This window comes from Panthera onca, chromosome B1 (genome assembly GCF_046562875.1).
Source record: "Panthera onca isolate mPanOnc1 chromosome B1, mPanOnc1 haplotype 2, whole genome shotgun sequence".
NCBI classification, from domain to species: Eukaryota; Metazoa; Chordata; class Mammalia; order Carnivora; family Felidae; genus Panthera; species Panthera onca.
The window spans coordinates 226,306-242,273 of NC_138342.1; the positions used below are offsets into that span (position 1 = coordinate 226,306).

General features: G+C 51.7%; 1 protein-coding gene across 3 annotated transcripts in view; it reads left to right on the forward strand.

Annotated features, from left to right (window-relative positions):
- The window catches only part of PCGF3 (polycomb group ring finger 3), a 53,398-nt gene extending 50,321 nt beyond the window's left edge, over positions 1-3,077 (forward strand). For 2 of the 3 annotated variants that reach the window (XM_078446397.2, XM_078446398.2), the window contains exons 10-11: positions 1,322-1,402; positions 1,856-3,077. In XM_078446397.2, coding sequence (XP_078302523.1) covers positions 1,322-1,402; positions 1,856-1,903 — 129 coding nt within the window. In that variant the 3' untranslated portion in view covers positions 1,904-3,077. Of the gene's footprint in view, positions 1-695; positions 1,403-1,855 lie in introns of all 3 variants that reach the window. The other variant, XR_013555366.2, reaches the window with a different exon arrangement.
- Positions 3,078-15,968: the final 12,891 nt, after the last annotated feature.

Below are 15,968 nucleotides of genomic sequence, written 5' to 3' on the forward strand. Positions count from 1 at the left end.
TGGCCCCAGGTGGCCCCACGTGTGTCCCCTGCCCAGCCCTCATGCAGGTGTAGGGGGCTTCGTCCCCTCGTCCCGAGGGAGTTGAAAAGACCACTTGAGTCCACATCATTTGTCATCAGGGAAACAAATTAAAACAGTGAGATTACGCTCCACACCTATCAGAACGCCAAAGTCCAGACCTCTGACCACCACACGCGGGAGAGGGTGTGGAGTAACAGACCCCTGTTCGCGGCGGTGGCAACACAGAATGCTGCGGCCAGTTTGCAAGACAGTCTGTCAGTTTCCTACAAAATGAATTACACTTTTACCGCATGATCCCGCAGTCCTGCTCCCTGGCGTTCGCCCGAATTAACTGAAACCTTACGTCCACACGCACGCACCTTGCCCACAGTGTTTGTAGCAGCTGTGTCCATAGTTGCCCAAACTAAGAAACAACCAAGATGTCCGTGGTAGGCGATGGTAATAAACTGTGATCCACCCAGACAGCGGAATCTTACTCATGCTAAAGAGAAGCCAGCTATGAAGCCATGAAAAGACCCGGGGTGGGGGGGTGCGGATCTTCAACGCACGTGATGAGGGAAAGAAGCCAATCTGTTTCCAGCTGTGGGACCTTCTGGAGAAGGCGGAACCACGGGGGCTACGGGGGGAGGGGAGGGGGGAGGAGGGTGAACAGCCGGAGCCCGGGGCAGCTTTAGGGCAGCGAGGCAGCTCCGTGTGGCGCCAGGGTGGTGGGCGCCTGCCATCACGCGCTCGTCCAGACCCACGGGACGTGCACCACCGAGGGTGACCCTGCTGTGGACTCGGGGTGATGGCGACGCCTCGGCTCCAGCAGGCGCACCACCCGGTGGGGATGTGGATCGCGGGGGAGGCTGTGGGGGGGCCGGGGGCGTGGGACATCCCCGTGCCTCCCTCACGTTGGCTGTGAGCCTAGATCTGCTCTCAAAATAGCCTTTTTTTAAAAAGAAAGGAGAAAGACCATCTGAAGAGCCCATTACCTTTCTCCACTGAGGTAAGAGGAACAAGCTTGGCCAAGAGGTGGACTGAGGTGGAGAGACAGGTGCTCTGGGGTGACAACAGCTGAGCGCGCCCCCTGGGGGCCGTGTGGTGGGTGTGGACCCAAGCCCCAGGTGCTCTTGGACCTGGGATAGGTTGGGGCGGGGCCTCCCGAGTGCTCCCCACCTGTGCCACCTGGAAACGGGGCCCGTCGGCCACAGGCAACTGACTTGTGTGACCCGACCGGCATCGCTGGCGCAGCCCGGAGGCCACGTGTGCTGAGCGCCGTGCCCAAGGCACCCTGACTGAAGCCTTCTTCTCCCGCCAGCTGGACATTTTATGCAACGAGGAAATCCTGGGCAAGGACCACACGCTCAAATTTGTGGTTGTCACGAGGTGGAGATTCAAGGTGAGACCCGTCACTTTGTAAAGATTGGGTTATTTGATTTTCAGAATCCGCTACAAATGGCAACTGCTTTTCTGTGCATATTTTCAACTAAGAGCTTAGAAATAACAACTCAGTCACAGGATTATTCTGGAATCATCAACACCAGAGTCGGTGTGGCCGGGGTCCTCAGGCGAGCACCGCCCCTCCTGGCCAGGCTGGCTGCCCGCAGTCAGCTGTGGGGGTCAGAGGACGCCCACAAGCCTTTGGGTACCGCTCTAAAGCAGGAAGCAGATGGCAGGATCCCCGACTTGAGGGGCAGCCCGGAGAAGGGGGTGACAGCCAGTAGGACCCCAAGAGGAAGGGCGGGGCCGGGTGGGGCAGCAGCTGTGCGGAGGGAAGGGGCCCGGCCCGTCCCCCTTCCCTGCCCCCGCGGCTGGCGATGGTGACGCGCCGCGCTCTGACTTTGTCTTGCAGAAGGCGCCTCTCCTGCTGCACTACAGACCCAAGATGGACTTGCTCTGAGCTCGGCCCTGGGCCGGCCCCGCCGCGCCCGGGCTGTGGCCGCCCTGCAGGTGTCGTGGGGACCAGATTTCTGAACAGAGTATTTATAACTTTTGTACGAGAGAACTCACACTCACCAAGACACTACCAGCACCGCGGTCACGAGACGACGAAACACTTTACTGCACAGTCTTAGTGGCCGAAGAGGCGCCTCTCACAGACTGGATGGTAAACACAGTGGCCACGCGACCTTCGCTTGCTTTCCAGGCCTTGGAAATCTGGTCATTTCAGTTGATGAATTAGGGTTCACGATAAGCCTCGAAAATACTTGTATGTTTATTGAACCCTTCCTAAGTTATTGAGAAAATATCTTTTCATGGTGAATGACGCTATTTATGTTGCCTTTAGCTTCCTGAAGACTTAGAAGGTATATAAAGGTTTAATTTAAAAGCATACCAAAAGGGGTTTCCATTAATGAGTTAGCCACGGTATTTAATTTCCACATTAGGAAACGGGAAAAGCTGACGGCGCCTCTGCCTCGCCTGGCGCTCCGGGCTCCGAGGGCCACGCGGCCCCGAGGCGAGGAAGGGCTCCCACCGGCCCCCGGACGCCCCCAGACGCGGGCGCGGCGCACTCAGCAGGGCGGGGTGGCTAGGCCGGCCGCACGCTGCCTGGTGGAGCCGCCCTTGTTCTCAAACATCACTGGTGCGCGTCGGGTTCCGAGGGCTGAGGGCCCCACTTAATTCTTCCTATCTGCATCTTGCTGAAGGGAGGGGTGGTGGCTCTGGGGGGCGTTCCCGTCGGATGAGGGCCGGTGCCCCAGGCGTGCCGGCTCCGGTCCCCACCACGTCCACCCTTGGAAAGCTGTCCCCCGCCCCTGCTTGTGCGCAAAGCTGGCACTCTGTTGCTGTTCCCAGCCGAGCCTGGGAGGAGCCCGCTGGCTGCTTTTTCAGTGACTTAACAACGTTCTCAAGTGCCGGTCACAGGCAGCACACATTTTGTCAACCCCTTTCTCCTCCCAAGTGTTAATATTTTTGTGGAATTAGAGAATCAATATTTGTTCCTTGAAAATAGTAACTTGGAACACGTGAAGCAAGAAGGAGAAAGCAAGCATTTTCCGGGGCAGTGAAAGTGTTGTCCTCCTGGGTTCTGTGTCTGTCCTTGTCCTCTGCCCCCCCCCCCCCCCCCCCCCCCCCCCGCCCCGTGCTTCCTCAGTGAGCTTTGGGTTCCTGCCCCACCCCCACCCCCCGCCGTCACCTCCGCTCACCCTGCAGGCAGGCTGGGGGCCCTGGGTCCGTCAGCCCCCGTCCACCACCTTCGTTCATGGACTGTTTCACCTTACCAGAATTTTTTTCTCCATTTGCTTCGAAAGTTACGGTTGGGTTTCTTCTGCTTCCCATTTCGTACAGGTAAATGTCAGGAGCAGCTACTAACGAGACCTGATCTGGGTGACGAGAAAATCATCCCAATTAACTCAGTCCAAGGGATTCTAACGTAAGGCCTTTTACAAACATAGAAACAGATTGTTAGGGACTGGTCAAAATTCACGTCTTCATTTAAGCCCATGGACTCCCAGTACTGTTCGAATCGTTCAGTTACCTAAGCTTGCTACTCATCCAAATCATGTTTTAGAGTTGCTCTACTAGGTTTAATGAGTAGATGTGTATGAGTAAATATTACCTGTCTACCTCAAAATACACATCACTGCTGAAGCACTCTGCACAACCATACATTACCACAGTGCGGTTTTAGGGTTAGCGTTAGAACTTGGGTATTTGCCTGTGTAGTGGAGGGGGGGTTAGGGTGAAACAGTGTAAGCACCCAAATTCAAACAGAATCGGCTCACGGTTCAGATTAGACTGAGTGTCGCCGGAATCCTCTCATAATATATATTTGTAACTTTGTAGCTATCTTTGAAATCACTTGAATTTGCTATGGTGCTAAGTGGACGTACTTAAATACACAGAGAGGTGGAGATGGTCGGAGCCAGTGCTGACATGGCCGGCAGGCTGCCGGCCCTCCTGTGACCCCTTTTGTGATCGTGTCAACCTGACGCAACCTCAGCAGCAGAAGTACCTATTTTTCTAAGATTCCTCGTGCGGACTGTCTTCGCTACAGGACGGCCCCGGGGACCCCGCCCCTCAGCTGACAGGAGCCCAGAGCCTGCGTCCCAGGGCAGCTTCCGTGGCCCCTTCCCCGCTGTCACGCTTTCGTGTCACATCAAAAGGCTGAATTTAATTTCTTCCAGCATGAAAGCCAGGATCAGTTAGTGATTGGATCCTATGAAGTTTTTTTTTTTAACAGATGGAGTTACTGTGAAGTAGTTTTCACGACCGTTTATGCTGGTAAAGCAAGAGCTGTTCAGTTACCTTCCCGCGTCACTGTCCGCGGCAGCGGGACTCCCTGCCTGGCGCGTGGTCTCGCTAAATGCAGTTTTCATGAAAATAGAAAATTCAGATAGAATATATAAATATTGAATTTAAGATTTGGGGGGTTAAAAAAAAAGAAAACTTAACTTTATAAAATTATTTATTCTATTTTAAGCCTTCTATCATATTTTCCCATTCGATTGTTTGGTTTCCGTGGTCCAGCTTTATTTACAGGCATATAAAATGAAATTGTGACATGTTTTGCAAGCTTCTTCTTTTACTTTGAGTAGCTTTTAATTTGTACGTTTTGTTTTATATAGATACAGAGCACTGTTTATGCTTTTGTGCAATAGGTCCCAAGATGCATTTACTAGACATCTGTTTAAATTGTAATGCCGCATCTCTTCTGCTCAATTGAAAGGGAATGTAGGTGGAATTTCAAAATATGTACATTCAGCTATTTGGTTTCTCCTTTTCACTGTTGTTACGAGAGTGCTGTTTTGGGGGATGGTGTGTGTGTGTGTGTGTGTGTGTGTGTGCGTGCGCAAGAACACCTGCCAGCAGTATCGTAGGGCACGAGACCCAGCAGGCCGCCGTGGAGCGACACGTGGCCGTCCCGGACCGGCCTCGCGGCCACCCTGGGTCCCCTATTTTCAGACCCCGTGTGCGGCCCTTGGGTGCCCTGCCCCACGCCGACCAGACCACGGATGTGTGGGTGCTACTTCCACAGGGGCTCCCGAGCCCTCCAGGGCGTGTGGCCTCTGATGCCTCCCTGTGACGAAGTCTTTAGAAATCCATTTCGTTTCTTCCTCAAAGTGCACAGGATGGCATTTTACAGCAGTTTAAAACGTGTCATTGGGCTGAATGTTCCAGAAACGAGTCAGCTGATTTCTACTTTACATGCGAGTGTTAGATGTGCTCTTAAGACACTGAAAATAAACTTAGCTCAGAACAAATCCTGTTTCTGTTTCCTCAGGAAATCATTTACGCTCCATCATGTGTGACCTTAGCGCCATAAGCCAAGTGTCTCTCTGCCTTGGGATTTAAACCAACTACGTAGGTCAAGATCAGTAGATTAGAAAACCGTGATTCAAACCAGCCGGCATCTTGACACATTCTGTCCCTGCGAGGCAGGGACAGGTGTGGCGCGGCTGCAGCCGCCCGGGCCATCAAGGAGGCTCTGTTTGTGCGAATGCCCGCCCACGCTTGGCCTGCATCACGTGGGGTTCGCCACGTCCACGAGCGCATCTGAAGGAGGGACTGTGGTTTGAGTGTCCCCTAAAACGTGTGTAGCGTTAGCGTAAATGTCTGTTCCAACAACTTAATTGGGTATAAGAAAACCATTTGTCCCCAAATGATGTAGGGTTCAGGGGTGTGAGCCGCCACTAACCTGACCGTCACACGTGGCAACATGGAAGCTGTCGCGGTTTGTTGAGATGAAAATGCAGATACATATTTTTGACTGTTTAATTTGAAAGTTTACATTTTTTATGCTTTGTGTTGGTGTGTAATTTTTGTACTATTGGTGGCTAGTTTTTGTCTAAAATCTTTTTTGGAATATTGCTTAAACGTTTTGATTTTATGATAGTGAAGCTTGTACTCAGTGTTTTGCCAATTAATATTATATGCTTGTAATAAAAGCAAAAGAAAAACATACCTAAAGTTTTTTCGGGCTGGAAGTTTATAAAATATTTCAGGAGCATAACATGGATGATCTGTTGGCACCGCAGTGACCTGAAAATTACTGCAGGCGCTGTTGGCACACACCCCTCCCCCCATGCCCTCCCCCGCCCCGAGCCCCATGCCCCCCTCAACCCCGAGCCCCGAGCCCTCCCCCACCCCGAGCCCCGTGCCCTCCCCCACCCGGAGCCCTCCCCCACCCCGAGCCCCGAGCCCCAGCCCTCCCCCGCCCCGAGCCCCATGCCCTCCTCAACCCCTCACCCCGAGCCCTCCCCCACTCCGAGCCCCGTGCCCTCCCTCACCCATGCCCTCCCTCACCCCAGGCCTAGCCCTCACAGATTAACTACCTTCTCACTCTGCCTCACGCGGCACTTGTATCTTGGATACAGAACTTCACTGAAATTGGTCCAGTGTTTGGACCAGAGGTTTGGCGGGAACTGTGTGTAAAGTCCATGCTGCTCATCTATTTGCTTGCAGCAAGAACTCACTTTGGTTTAGAGCTGCACGTGCCGATGAAAATACTGTTAAAAAAAGAACCTGCTAATCCCTGTGACAGTGTTTGCTTCCCTCTGTTAAGATGTTAACGGGTGTTCTCCAAAGGAGCAGAACCAGTAGAAGATACATGCGTATACATATCTGTGTGCATGTGTGTTCATGAGCATGCTACAGAGCACACACGGGTCCTGATTTCCCCACGGTGTCAACTTTGTTCAGTCGTAGAGCAAGGTTAAAGCAGGTTTACATCTAAACTCAGTGACATTTCACTACACATTTAATTTGGCTTCATACACAGCACACAAAGCAAAGCACATAAAAAATCATTAAAAAACAAGATACAACTAGGGATAAGCTACCAAACCAAATGCAAAGTCAGTCTGAGTGTGGAGTTGAGTTGAGGACTTCTTCCGGTCCAAGTCTATGCAGACTGCTTATTCGGTCCAAGTACTGGAGGAAATGTTCTGTCCGAGGAGTAGAGGGTCTCTTCTGTCCAGGCAGTGGGGGGATCTGTGTTCTGTCCAGGCAGTGGGGGATCTGATCTGTCCAGGCAATGGGGGATCTGTTCTGTCCAGGCGGTGCGGGATCTGTTCTGTCCAGGCGGTGGGAGATCTGTTCTGTCCAGGCGGTGGGGGATCTGTTCTGTTCAGGTGGTGGGGGATCTGTTCTGTCCAGGCGGTGGGGGATCTGTGTTCTGTCCAGGCGGTGCGGGATCTGTTCTGTCCAGGCGGTGGGAGATCTGTTCTGTCCAGGCAGTGGGGGATCTGTGTTCTGTCCAGGCGGTGGGGGATCTGTTCTGTCCAGGCGGTGGGGGATCTGTTCTGTCCAGGCGGTGGGAGATCTGTTCTGTCCAGGCGGTGGGGGATCTGTGTTCTGTCCAGGCGGTGTGGGATCTGTTCTGTCCAGGCGGTGGGAGATCTGTTCTGTCCAGGCGGTGTGGGATCTGTTCTGTTCAGGCGGTGGGGGATCTGTTCTGTCCAGGCGGTGGGAGAATCTGTTCTGTCCAGGCGGTGGGGGATCTGTTCTGTCCAGGCGGTGGGGGATCTGTTCTGTCCAGGCGGTGGGGGATCTGTTCTGTCCAGGCGGTGGGGGATCTGTTCTGTCCAGGCGGTGGGGGATCTGTTCTGTCCAGGCGGTGTGGGATCTGTTCTGTCCAGGCGGTGGGGGATCTGTTCTGTCCAGGCGGTGGGGGATCTGTTCTGTCCAGGCGGTGGGGGATCTGTGTTCTGTCCAGGCGGTGGGGGATCTGTTCTGTCCAGGCGGTGGGGGATCTGTGTTCTGTCCAGGCGGTGGGGGATCTGTTCTGTCCAGGCGGTGGGGGATCTGTTCTGTCCAGGCGGTGGGGGATCTGTGTTCTGTCCAGGCGGTGGGGGATCTGTTCTGTCCAGGCGGTGGGGGATCTGTTCTGTCCAGGCGGTGGGAGATCTGTTCTGTCCAGGCGGTGGGGGATCTGTGTTCTGTCCAGGCGGTGGGGGATCTGTTCTGTCCAGGCGGTGGGGGATCTGTTCTGTCCAGGCGGTGGGGGATCTGTGTTCTGTCCAGGCGGTGGGAGATCTGTTCTGTTCAGGTGGTGGGGGATCTGTTCTGTCCAGGCGGTGGGAGAATCTGTTCTGTCCAGGCGGTGGGGGATCTGTTCTGTCCAGGCGGTGGGGGATCTGTTCTGTCCAGGCGGTGCGGGATCTGTTCTGTCCAGGCGGTGGGAGATCTGTTCTGTCCAGGCGGTGGGGGATCTGTGTTCTGTCCAGGCGGTGGGGGATCTGTTCTGTCCAGGCGGTGGGGGATCTGTTCTGTCCAGGCGGTGGGGGATCTGTGTTCTGTCCAGGCGGTGGGAGATCTGTTCTGTTCAGGTGGTGGGGGATCTGTTCTGTCCAGGCGGTGGGAGAATCTGTTCTGTCCAGGCGGTGGGGGATCTGTTCTGTCCAGGCGGTGGGGGATCTGTTCTGTCCAGGCGGTGCGGGATCTGTTCTGTCCAGGCGGTGGGGGATCTGTTCTGTCCAGGCGGTGTGGGATCTGTTCTGTCCAGGCGGTGGGGGATCTGTGTTCTGTCCAGGCGGCGGGGGATCTGTTCTGTCCAGGCGGTGTGGGATCTGTTCTGTCCAGGCGGTGGGGGATCTGTGTTCTGTCCAGGCGGCGGGGGATCTGTTCTGTCCAGGCGGTGTGGGATCTGTTCTGTCCAGGCGGTGTGGGATCTGTTCTGTCCAGGCGGTGGGGGATCTGTTCTGCCCAGGCGGTGGGGGATCTGTGGTCTGTCCAGGCGGTGGGGGATCTGTGTTCTCTCCAGGCGGCGGGGGATCTGTTCTGTCCAGAGATCACTTGGGCAGAGTATGCTGTGGCTGCTACCTTTGATATGGTCAGACATGAAGGGGTCAGCATCTGGGGATGCATTTCCCGGTCTTGGCTATGGCATCACTGCTTGACATGAGTGACTGTCATTCTGCACACGTGTAAAAGGAGACTGGTCATAAGGAGTTTACTCACAGGATCATGGAGACTGAGAGACCCAGGAGGACCCGTTTAGTGCCATCGAGGGCAGGAGGGGACCGTGTCCCAACTCAGCAGGATCCCTTCCCTCTTCCTCCACCCTTCTGCTCTACTCCGGCCCGCCAGGACTTGAGTGACACCCACCCACACTTGGAGGGCTCAACCCACCAAACCAGGTGCTCCTCTCATCCAGACACACCCAGAGTCATTTCAGTCCCGGCACCCCGGGGGACACATGAAATTACCCATGGCAGACGATTTCGGGGGAAAGGGCAGCATGCCCAAAACTGTAAGTTTTAAAGGCTAAGTAACACGGAAATCGCGAAACTCTGAGAAAACGGGAGCTGAAAAAACAGAGCATGACGACCAAAATGGTATTTTCTCATGGGTTTCAGTAAACTTGAAAGAAAATCTAGTGTAAGAAACTGACTGCCTATTTTAATTGATTGGGTAAGTGGTGTCCTTTATCTCAGGGAATGAGACGTTATCAGCTAAATCCCCAGGTTCACGTTCACCTGCATGCCGAGGTCAGCGGCAGGGCGCGGCAGGACCGGGCATCTTCAAGGTTAGGCCCCCGCGGCTGGTCGTCCACGTGGGCAGATTCTGAGGTCTGCGCTGGCACCAGGTGAGGTCGGTGGGCACCCGGGGACTGCCAGCCTCCTGCCTCCACCAGAGACCAGTTGACGCCCCGGAAAGGTGACTCAGGAAGAACGAGAAGGCGATTGGACCCTCTCTGCAGGCCTCGAAGGGTTGTGTGCGACCATCAGCCACTCTCGTCCGCACATCTTACTGGCGGTTGACTCCTTCGGTGTGAAGCCGCGTGGGTGGAAATATGTGAGTCCCGGTTTGACTCTAAGAGCAATTACAGGGATGCCTGGGTGGCTGAGTCAGTTGGGCGTCCGACTCTTGGATTTCCACTCAGGTCGTGATCTCCCGGTTCGTGAGATCGACCCCCAGGTCAGGCTCTACGCTGACAGTGCAGAGCCCGCTTGGGATTATCTCTCTCCCTCTCTCTGCCCCTTCCTGGCTCACACGGTCTTCTCTCTCTCTCTCTCTCTCAAAAATAAACAAAAAAACAAAAAAAACAAAACTCTTTTTTAAAAAAGAGTTGCTACCGACAGAAGCGATTGTGTGTCCTGAATGTCAGACGCCGGAGAAACCCCACCCACCAGGCCTTGGCCTTAGTGCCTCAGGAGCCCGCCGCGCAGCACAACCAGAGGCCTGCTGAGGCCTCTGCGCGGCCGCGAATAAATGTCTTCCTTGGATTTTTGCTTCTTAAGGACGGCAATCCCGGTGGGTGCCACCAGGCCCCCATAGGGGGCGGCCGTGGTCAGACGTGCGGGGGGCGACCTGCTCCACAGCCTCCACTGCGCTGTACCGCGCCTTTTCACCCCCTCCCCCCATTATACTGAAACCCCCCCTCCCCTGGTGATACTGAAAGACGCCCCCCAACCCCCCCCCCCATTATTCTGAAATACATGGTGCTTCTCCAAGTCACCTGCAGGGTGCGGTCCACGCCCTCTGTCAAAGACCGAAGACACCCTCTGGCACGTGGGTTGTATTTGTACCTTCTGCTCCGACTCCCGTGACGGTGAGATGCTTTCCCAGCTCCTGAGGAGACGGGCAAGTCTGTCTCACCATGTGCAGGCTAATCAGTGGCGCTCTGAAATAGCACTCTTGTCAGCTATTTTTACTAGGCTGGACTTTATTTTGGTATGGAAAGCAAATTATTTGACTGCTACATTTATTCCTACGGGTTTTTTTTTTAATTTATTGGGGTACTAGGAAAACAAATTTGCTGCTCTAAGAACATTTTCGGTCAAAAAGTGTTTGAATGATAAAGGGACCTGGCCTCTATTATAAATAGACCAAGTATAAAAAATGTTCAGACTAAGAATATACTATTGTTGGTGGGAAATCACTTCTTTAAGTTCTTGGGGAGCACAAAACGGGCTTGGCTGAGAGGTCTAGTGTCGTAGACTCCGGGTCTGGGGTTCTCTCTCGTCCAGCAGGAGAGCGGGATGCAGGATTGAAAACGCCAGAGAGGCTAAGGTCCGGGAGGAGACAAGAGCCCGTAGTACGGTCCTTGCTCCATTTTTGTCAGGATCAGAGGCTTACAAGCTGCTGGGCGGGCACAGAGCCACAATGAAACTGTCAACATTAACTCACGGGTGTGAGGGAAAGGGGGGTTTGGAGATATGCGGTGTCGGGAGTTTGGGTCAACACAAAACAAGATTCTGGTGCTGGGTGGAAGGTTGGCCTAGGGGACGAGACAGACAGAGCGTGCTACCTCGGGGTCAACAAGGCACCTTTCTTTTGCTAATTAGCTCCCCTCTGGGCAACTTCCCCCTGCAGCTGTCTATAGCCCTATTTACCTGTTTACCTCTTGTGGTCCTTCCTTCCTGCGAAGGCAGCTTTGTGCTATTGTCCTACACTGGGAGCCTTTGCCCCATTTACCTAATCTTGTTTACCCGAACTTGGGTGTGTGTTCGTTCTGTGGCTTTCTAATTCTTTATGCCTTGTGAACCCATCAGTGCGGGCTCGGGGAATTCCTAAGCTCATTCCCCACCTGCTAGGAGGTGCTTCTGGTGATTGTACTGTTTCCCATTCTGTTTTTTGTGGGACCCGAGGGCTCAGGAAGGCGGTCCTGGGATCCCAGAGCTGTGGAAGGATGGGGGCAGTGGTCCTAGGACCCCAAGGCTGTTGAGGGTTTGGGGTGGTCCCAGGACCCCAGGGTTCTGGTGGGGGGGGGGGGGGTCTTAGGATTCCAGGGCTCTGGAGAGATGGTGAGGAGACAGAGGTCTCCTGGATCCGCAAATGGTACCATGGCTGTGCAGGTGTTACACTGGGAGGTCACTGACTCACTTCCTCCTGCCCCTCGGCTGTCTCCCACATCACACCCCAGAGCGGTGGAGGGGTCACTGTAGGTGCCTTGGCCCACCTCCTGAGAATGTGGTGGGGTGGGCTGAAGTACTTGCTGAGGGAAACATGGCCAGTCTCAGATCCACCTGCCTCCCTCAGGGCCACCAGCTAGCGCCTACAAGGACTCTAGTTATTGGGACCCACTTACACTCACGGCTCCCAGAGGGCACATAATGCTACACCAGGGTGGGCCAGAATCACAGGGCGCAAGCTTTGTTTAGTACAGAAAGCCCCTCCTGGTCGTTACTTTGTGGGGCGGCTTTCAACACCCACATCATGGCATGTTTGTGTGTCTTTGAAAGGAGTTTCTGCGTTTTCTTCATAGAGTTCTTACATGTTCCTTGTCTGGTTTATTTCATGTATTTTTGCTCAGGAAGGTACGGGGATGGGGGAGACGTGGCCCATTGCAAACTGGTTATTTTGAAATTGAGAAAACGCTTGTTTGTGCTGAATCCGTTCTGAAGGTTCGAGGGTGGAATTTCTTGGATGTCCACACAAATGATGCAGCCACACGCGCACATGCACACACACACGCACACGCACACAAGAGCCTGTTTCCAGCATTTAATTACTTACTTTGCTATTTTGTGGTTTGCTCTCCCTACTGGGACCTCTGGACAAGCATGCTGTGGTTTGAGACTTTGATGAGAATATTCTTTTTCATTTATTTTTGAGAGAGAGAGAGAGAGAGAGAGAGCGTGCAGGGGAGGGGCAAAGAGAATCTGAAGCAGGGTCCTCACCACCAGCTTGGAGCCTGTTGCAGGGCTTGAACTCATGAACCCTGAAATCATGACTTTAGCCCGAATCAAGGGACACAGGCTTAACCAACTGAGCCACCCAGACACCCCATGGGGATATTCTTAATGTCTCCTTTTAAGCATAATGGTTGGGGGGTTTTGATAAATCCCTTGTACTAAGTCAAGGAATTGCTTTCTGTTACAGCTTACTAAACATTTTAATCAGGAATATGTGTTAATTATTTTTTTTAATTTTTTTAACGTTTATTTATTTTTGAGACAGAGAGAGACAGAGCATGAACGGGGGAGGGTCAGAGAGACAGGGAGACACAGAATCTGAAACAGGCTCCAGGCTCTGAGCTGTCAGCACAGAGCCCGACGCGGGGCTCGAACTCACAGACCGCGAGATCATGACCTGAGCCGAAGTCGGCCGCTTAACCGACCCAGCCACCGAGGCGCCCCTAATTATTTTTTTAAGTTTATTTATTTTTGAGAGAGAGACAGAGTGGAAGCGGGGGAGGGGCAGAGAGGGAGACACAGAATCTGAAGCAGGCTCCAGGCTTTGAGCTGTCAGCACAGAGCCCGACGTGGGGCTCGAACCCGCGAACCGTGAGATCATGACCTGAGTCGAAGTCGGAGGCTTAACCGACTGAGCCACACAGGCGCCCCAGGAGTATGTGTTAATTATAAATGTTATTTTTTAGTTAAAAGTTTTAATTTAAAATTTTTGTTTCGTTTTTGAAGTTCAAACACCTGTAGACTCATTAACCATTCCAGTCAGGACACAGAATGGCTCATCACCCCACAAAACTCCTTCCTAGTGCCTCCCCTCTATTGCTAACACCCTCCTCACCTAGAACACCTGGCAACCACTGACCTTCAGTATCACACTTGCCTTCTCAAGAATTCTGTCAGCACACGACCTCAGACCCCAAGCTGCTGCCTAGCTCAGTATTTCCCTTTTTCTACTATGTGGATATCACCCAAAGAAGACCTTCTGTGTTTTCAGGGTTTTTTTTTTTTAATGTTTATTTATTTTGAGAGAGAGAGAGAGCACGAGCATGCGAGCAGGGGCGGGGCAGAGAGAGAGAGAGAGGGAGAGAGAATCCCAAGTAGGCTCCACACTGTCAGCACAGAACCTGATGCGGGGACTTGAACTCACAAACCGTGAGATCATGACCTGAGCCGCAATCAAGAGTCAGACGCTTAACCGGCTGAGCCGCCCAGGCGTCCGTGTTTTCAGTTTTTTGATGACTGTGAAGAAAGCAGCTGTGAGCATTCATGTACAGGTTTGTATGTGGATGCGAGATTTTGGTTTTTCTAGAAGTAGAATTGCTGGGTCGTATTCTGACTGTACATTTAACTGTATGAGAAGCTGCCAAAATGCTCGCCAGAGTGGCTGCCCTGGTTTGTATTTCTAACAGCAAGGTCTGAGAGCCCCGGGTGCTCCACACCCATGAGTTGTCAGTGTCCTCCCTGATTTTAGCCGCTTCACGGGTGTGCATAGGGTCTCGAGGGGGTTCGAGTCTGCCTTTCCCTGGTGGCTGCTAATGTCCAACGTCTCTTGTGCTTGTCTGCTGTTACAGCAATTTTCGTGCATCTTTCACCCACTTTGAGGGTTTTTTTCTCATTGTGGAGTTTTGAGAGTTCTTTATATACTCGGGATTTAAGTCCTAAACTGGATTTGAGGTTTGCAAATACTTCTCTCAGTCTTAGCTTGGGTTTTCATTCTCTTGACACTATCACTGGAAAAGCAAATGTTTTTAATTTGGATGAAGTCCAATTTATCAGTTTTTTCTTTTATGGATTATTTGCCGGATTACACTTTTGGTGTCGTGTCTAAAACTCTGCTAGATGCCAGGTCGTGAATATATTTTTCTGCTTTCTTGCAAACATTTTATAGTTTTATGCTTATTTATATGTGATCCATCTCGAGTTGGTTGTAAGGTATAAGGTTTAGGTCAAGGTTCAATTTTTTGCATATGGATGACTAATTTTTCCATTACCGTTTGTTGAAGACTGTCGTTTCTCCACTGGGTGGCTTTTGCACTGCTGTCGAAGATCAATTGGCCATATGTATTTGGGTCTGTTCCTGAACTCTGTCCTGGTCATTCACCTCTGTGTCTTGTCCCCTTGTCAAACCACACTGTCTTGATTGTTGTTGCTTCAGGGAAAGCATTAAAATCGGGTAGTGTGATTCATCCATCTTTGTTCTTTTTTGCAAAAATTTCTTAAGCTATCTTAGTTCCTTTGCCCTTTCATATAAATTTTAGGGTCATCTTATCTGTATCTACAAAAATATCCTGCTGTGATTTTGGAATGGTGTTAATTGTATGGATCATTTTGGGGGAGATTGATACACTCTGTTGAGTCTTCCCATTCACGAGTATATTACATCTCTCTATTTATGTAAATCTTTTTAAATTTTTTATCAGCATGTTGTAGTTTTTAGCACGTGTATCCTATACACGTTTGGTTAGATTTATGCCTAAGTCTGTCAGTCTGCTTTTTTTTATTTTTTTTTTACATTTATTCATTTTTGAGAGACAGAGTGATAGAGCAGAAGCGTGGGGGGGGCGGGGCAGAGAGAGAGGGAGACACAGAATCCGAAGCAGGCTCCAGGCTCTGAGCTGTCAGCACAGAGCCCGACATGGGGCTTGAACCCAGAAACCATGAGATCATGACCTGAGCCAAAGTTGGACACTCAACCGACTGAGCCACCCAGGTGCCCCAGAACATACTTGTTTTGTAGCCCAGAATATTATCCATCTTGGTAAATGTTCTTCACATATACACTTGAAAATGTATATTTTGCTGGTATTGTGTAAAGTGTTCTATAAATGTCCATTAGGTCAAGTTGGCTGATGGTATCATTCAACTATATCCTTGGTGATTTTCTGGTACTTGTTCTATCATTTATTAAGATAAGGGTATTGAAATCGCCAGCTACAATCTACAACTTAAATTTACAGTTGGGTTTTGTTAAAAAAAAAATCTGGTTTTGCTTCAAGTAAAGTTTTATTATTAGATGCAGAACTAATTATTATTAGATGCAGACACAAAAAATTATGTCTTTTTGATGAATGTACCAGTTCATCATTATGACGCGATCCTCTTTTTTTAAAGAGTTTTTTTTCTTAATATTTATTTAGTCTGGGACAGCGCAAGCAGGGAAGGAGCAGAGAGAGGGGGACAGAGGATCCGGAGCGGGCTCTGTGCTGACAAGCTGACAGCAGCGAGCTCGAGGAGGGGCCCGAACTCACAAACCGTGAGATCATGACCTGAGCTGAAGTCGGACGCTCAACCGACTCAGCCACCCAGGCGCCCCCCAGAAAGTTTTCTTGTGAATATTAACAAATACATTCTGCGGTTATCTGGAGAGGCAAAAGAGCTAGAACAGCC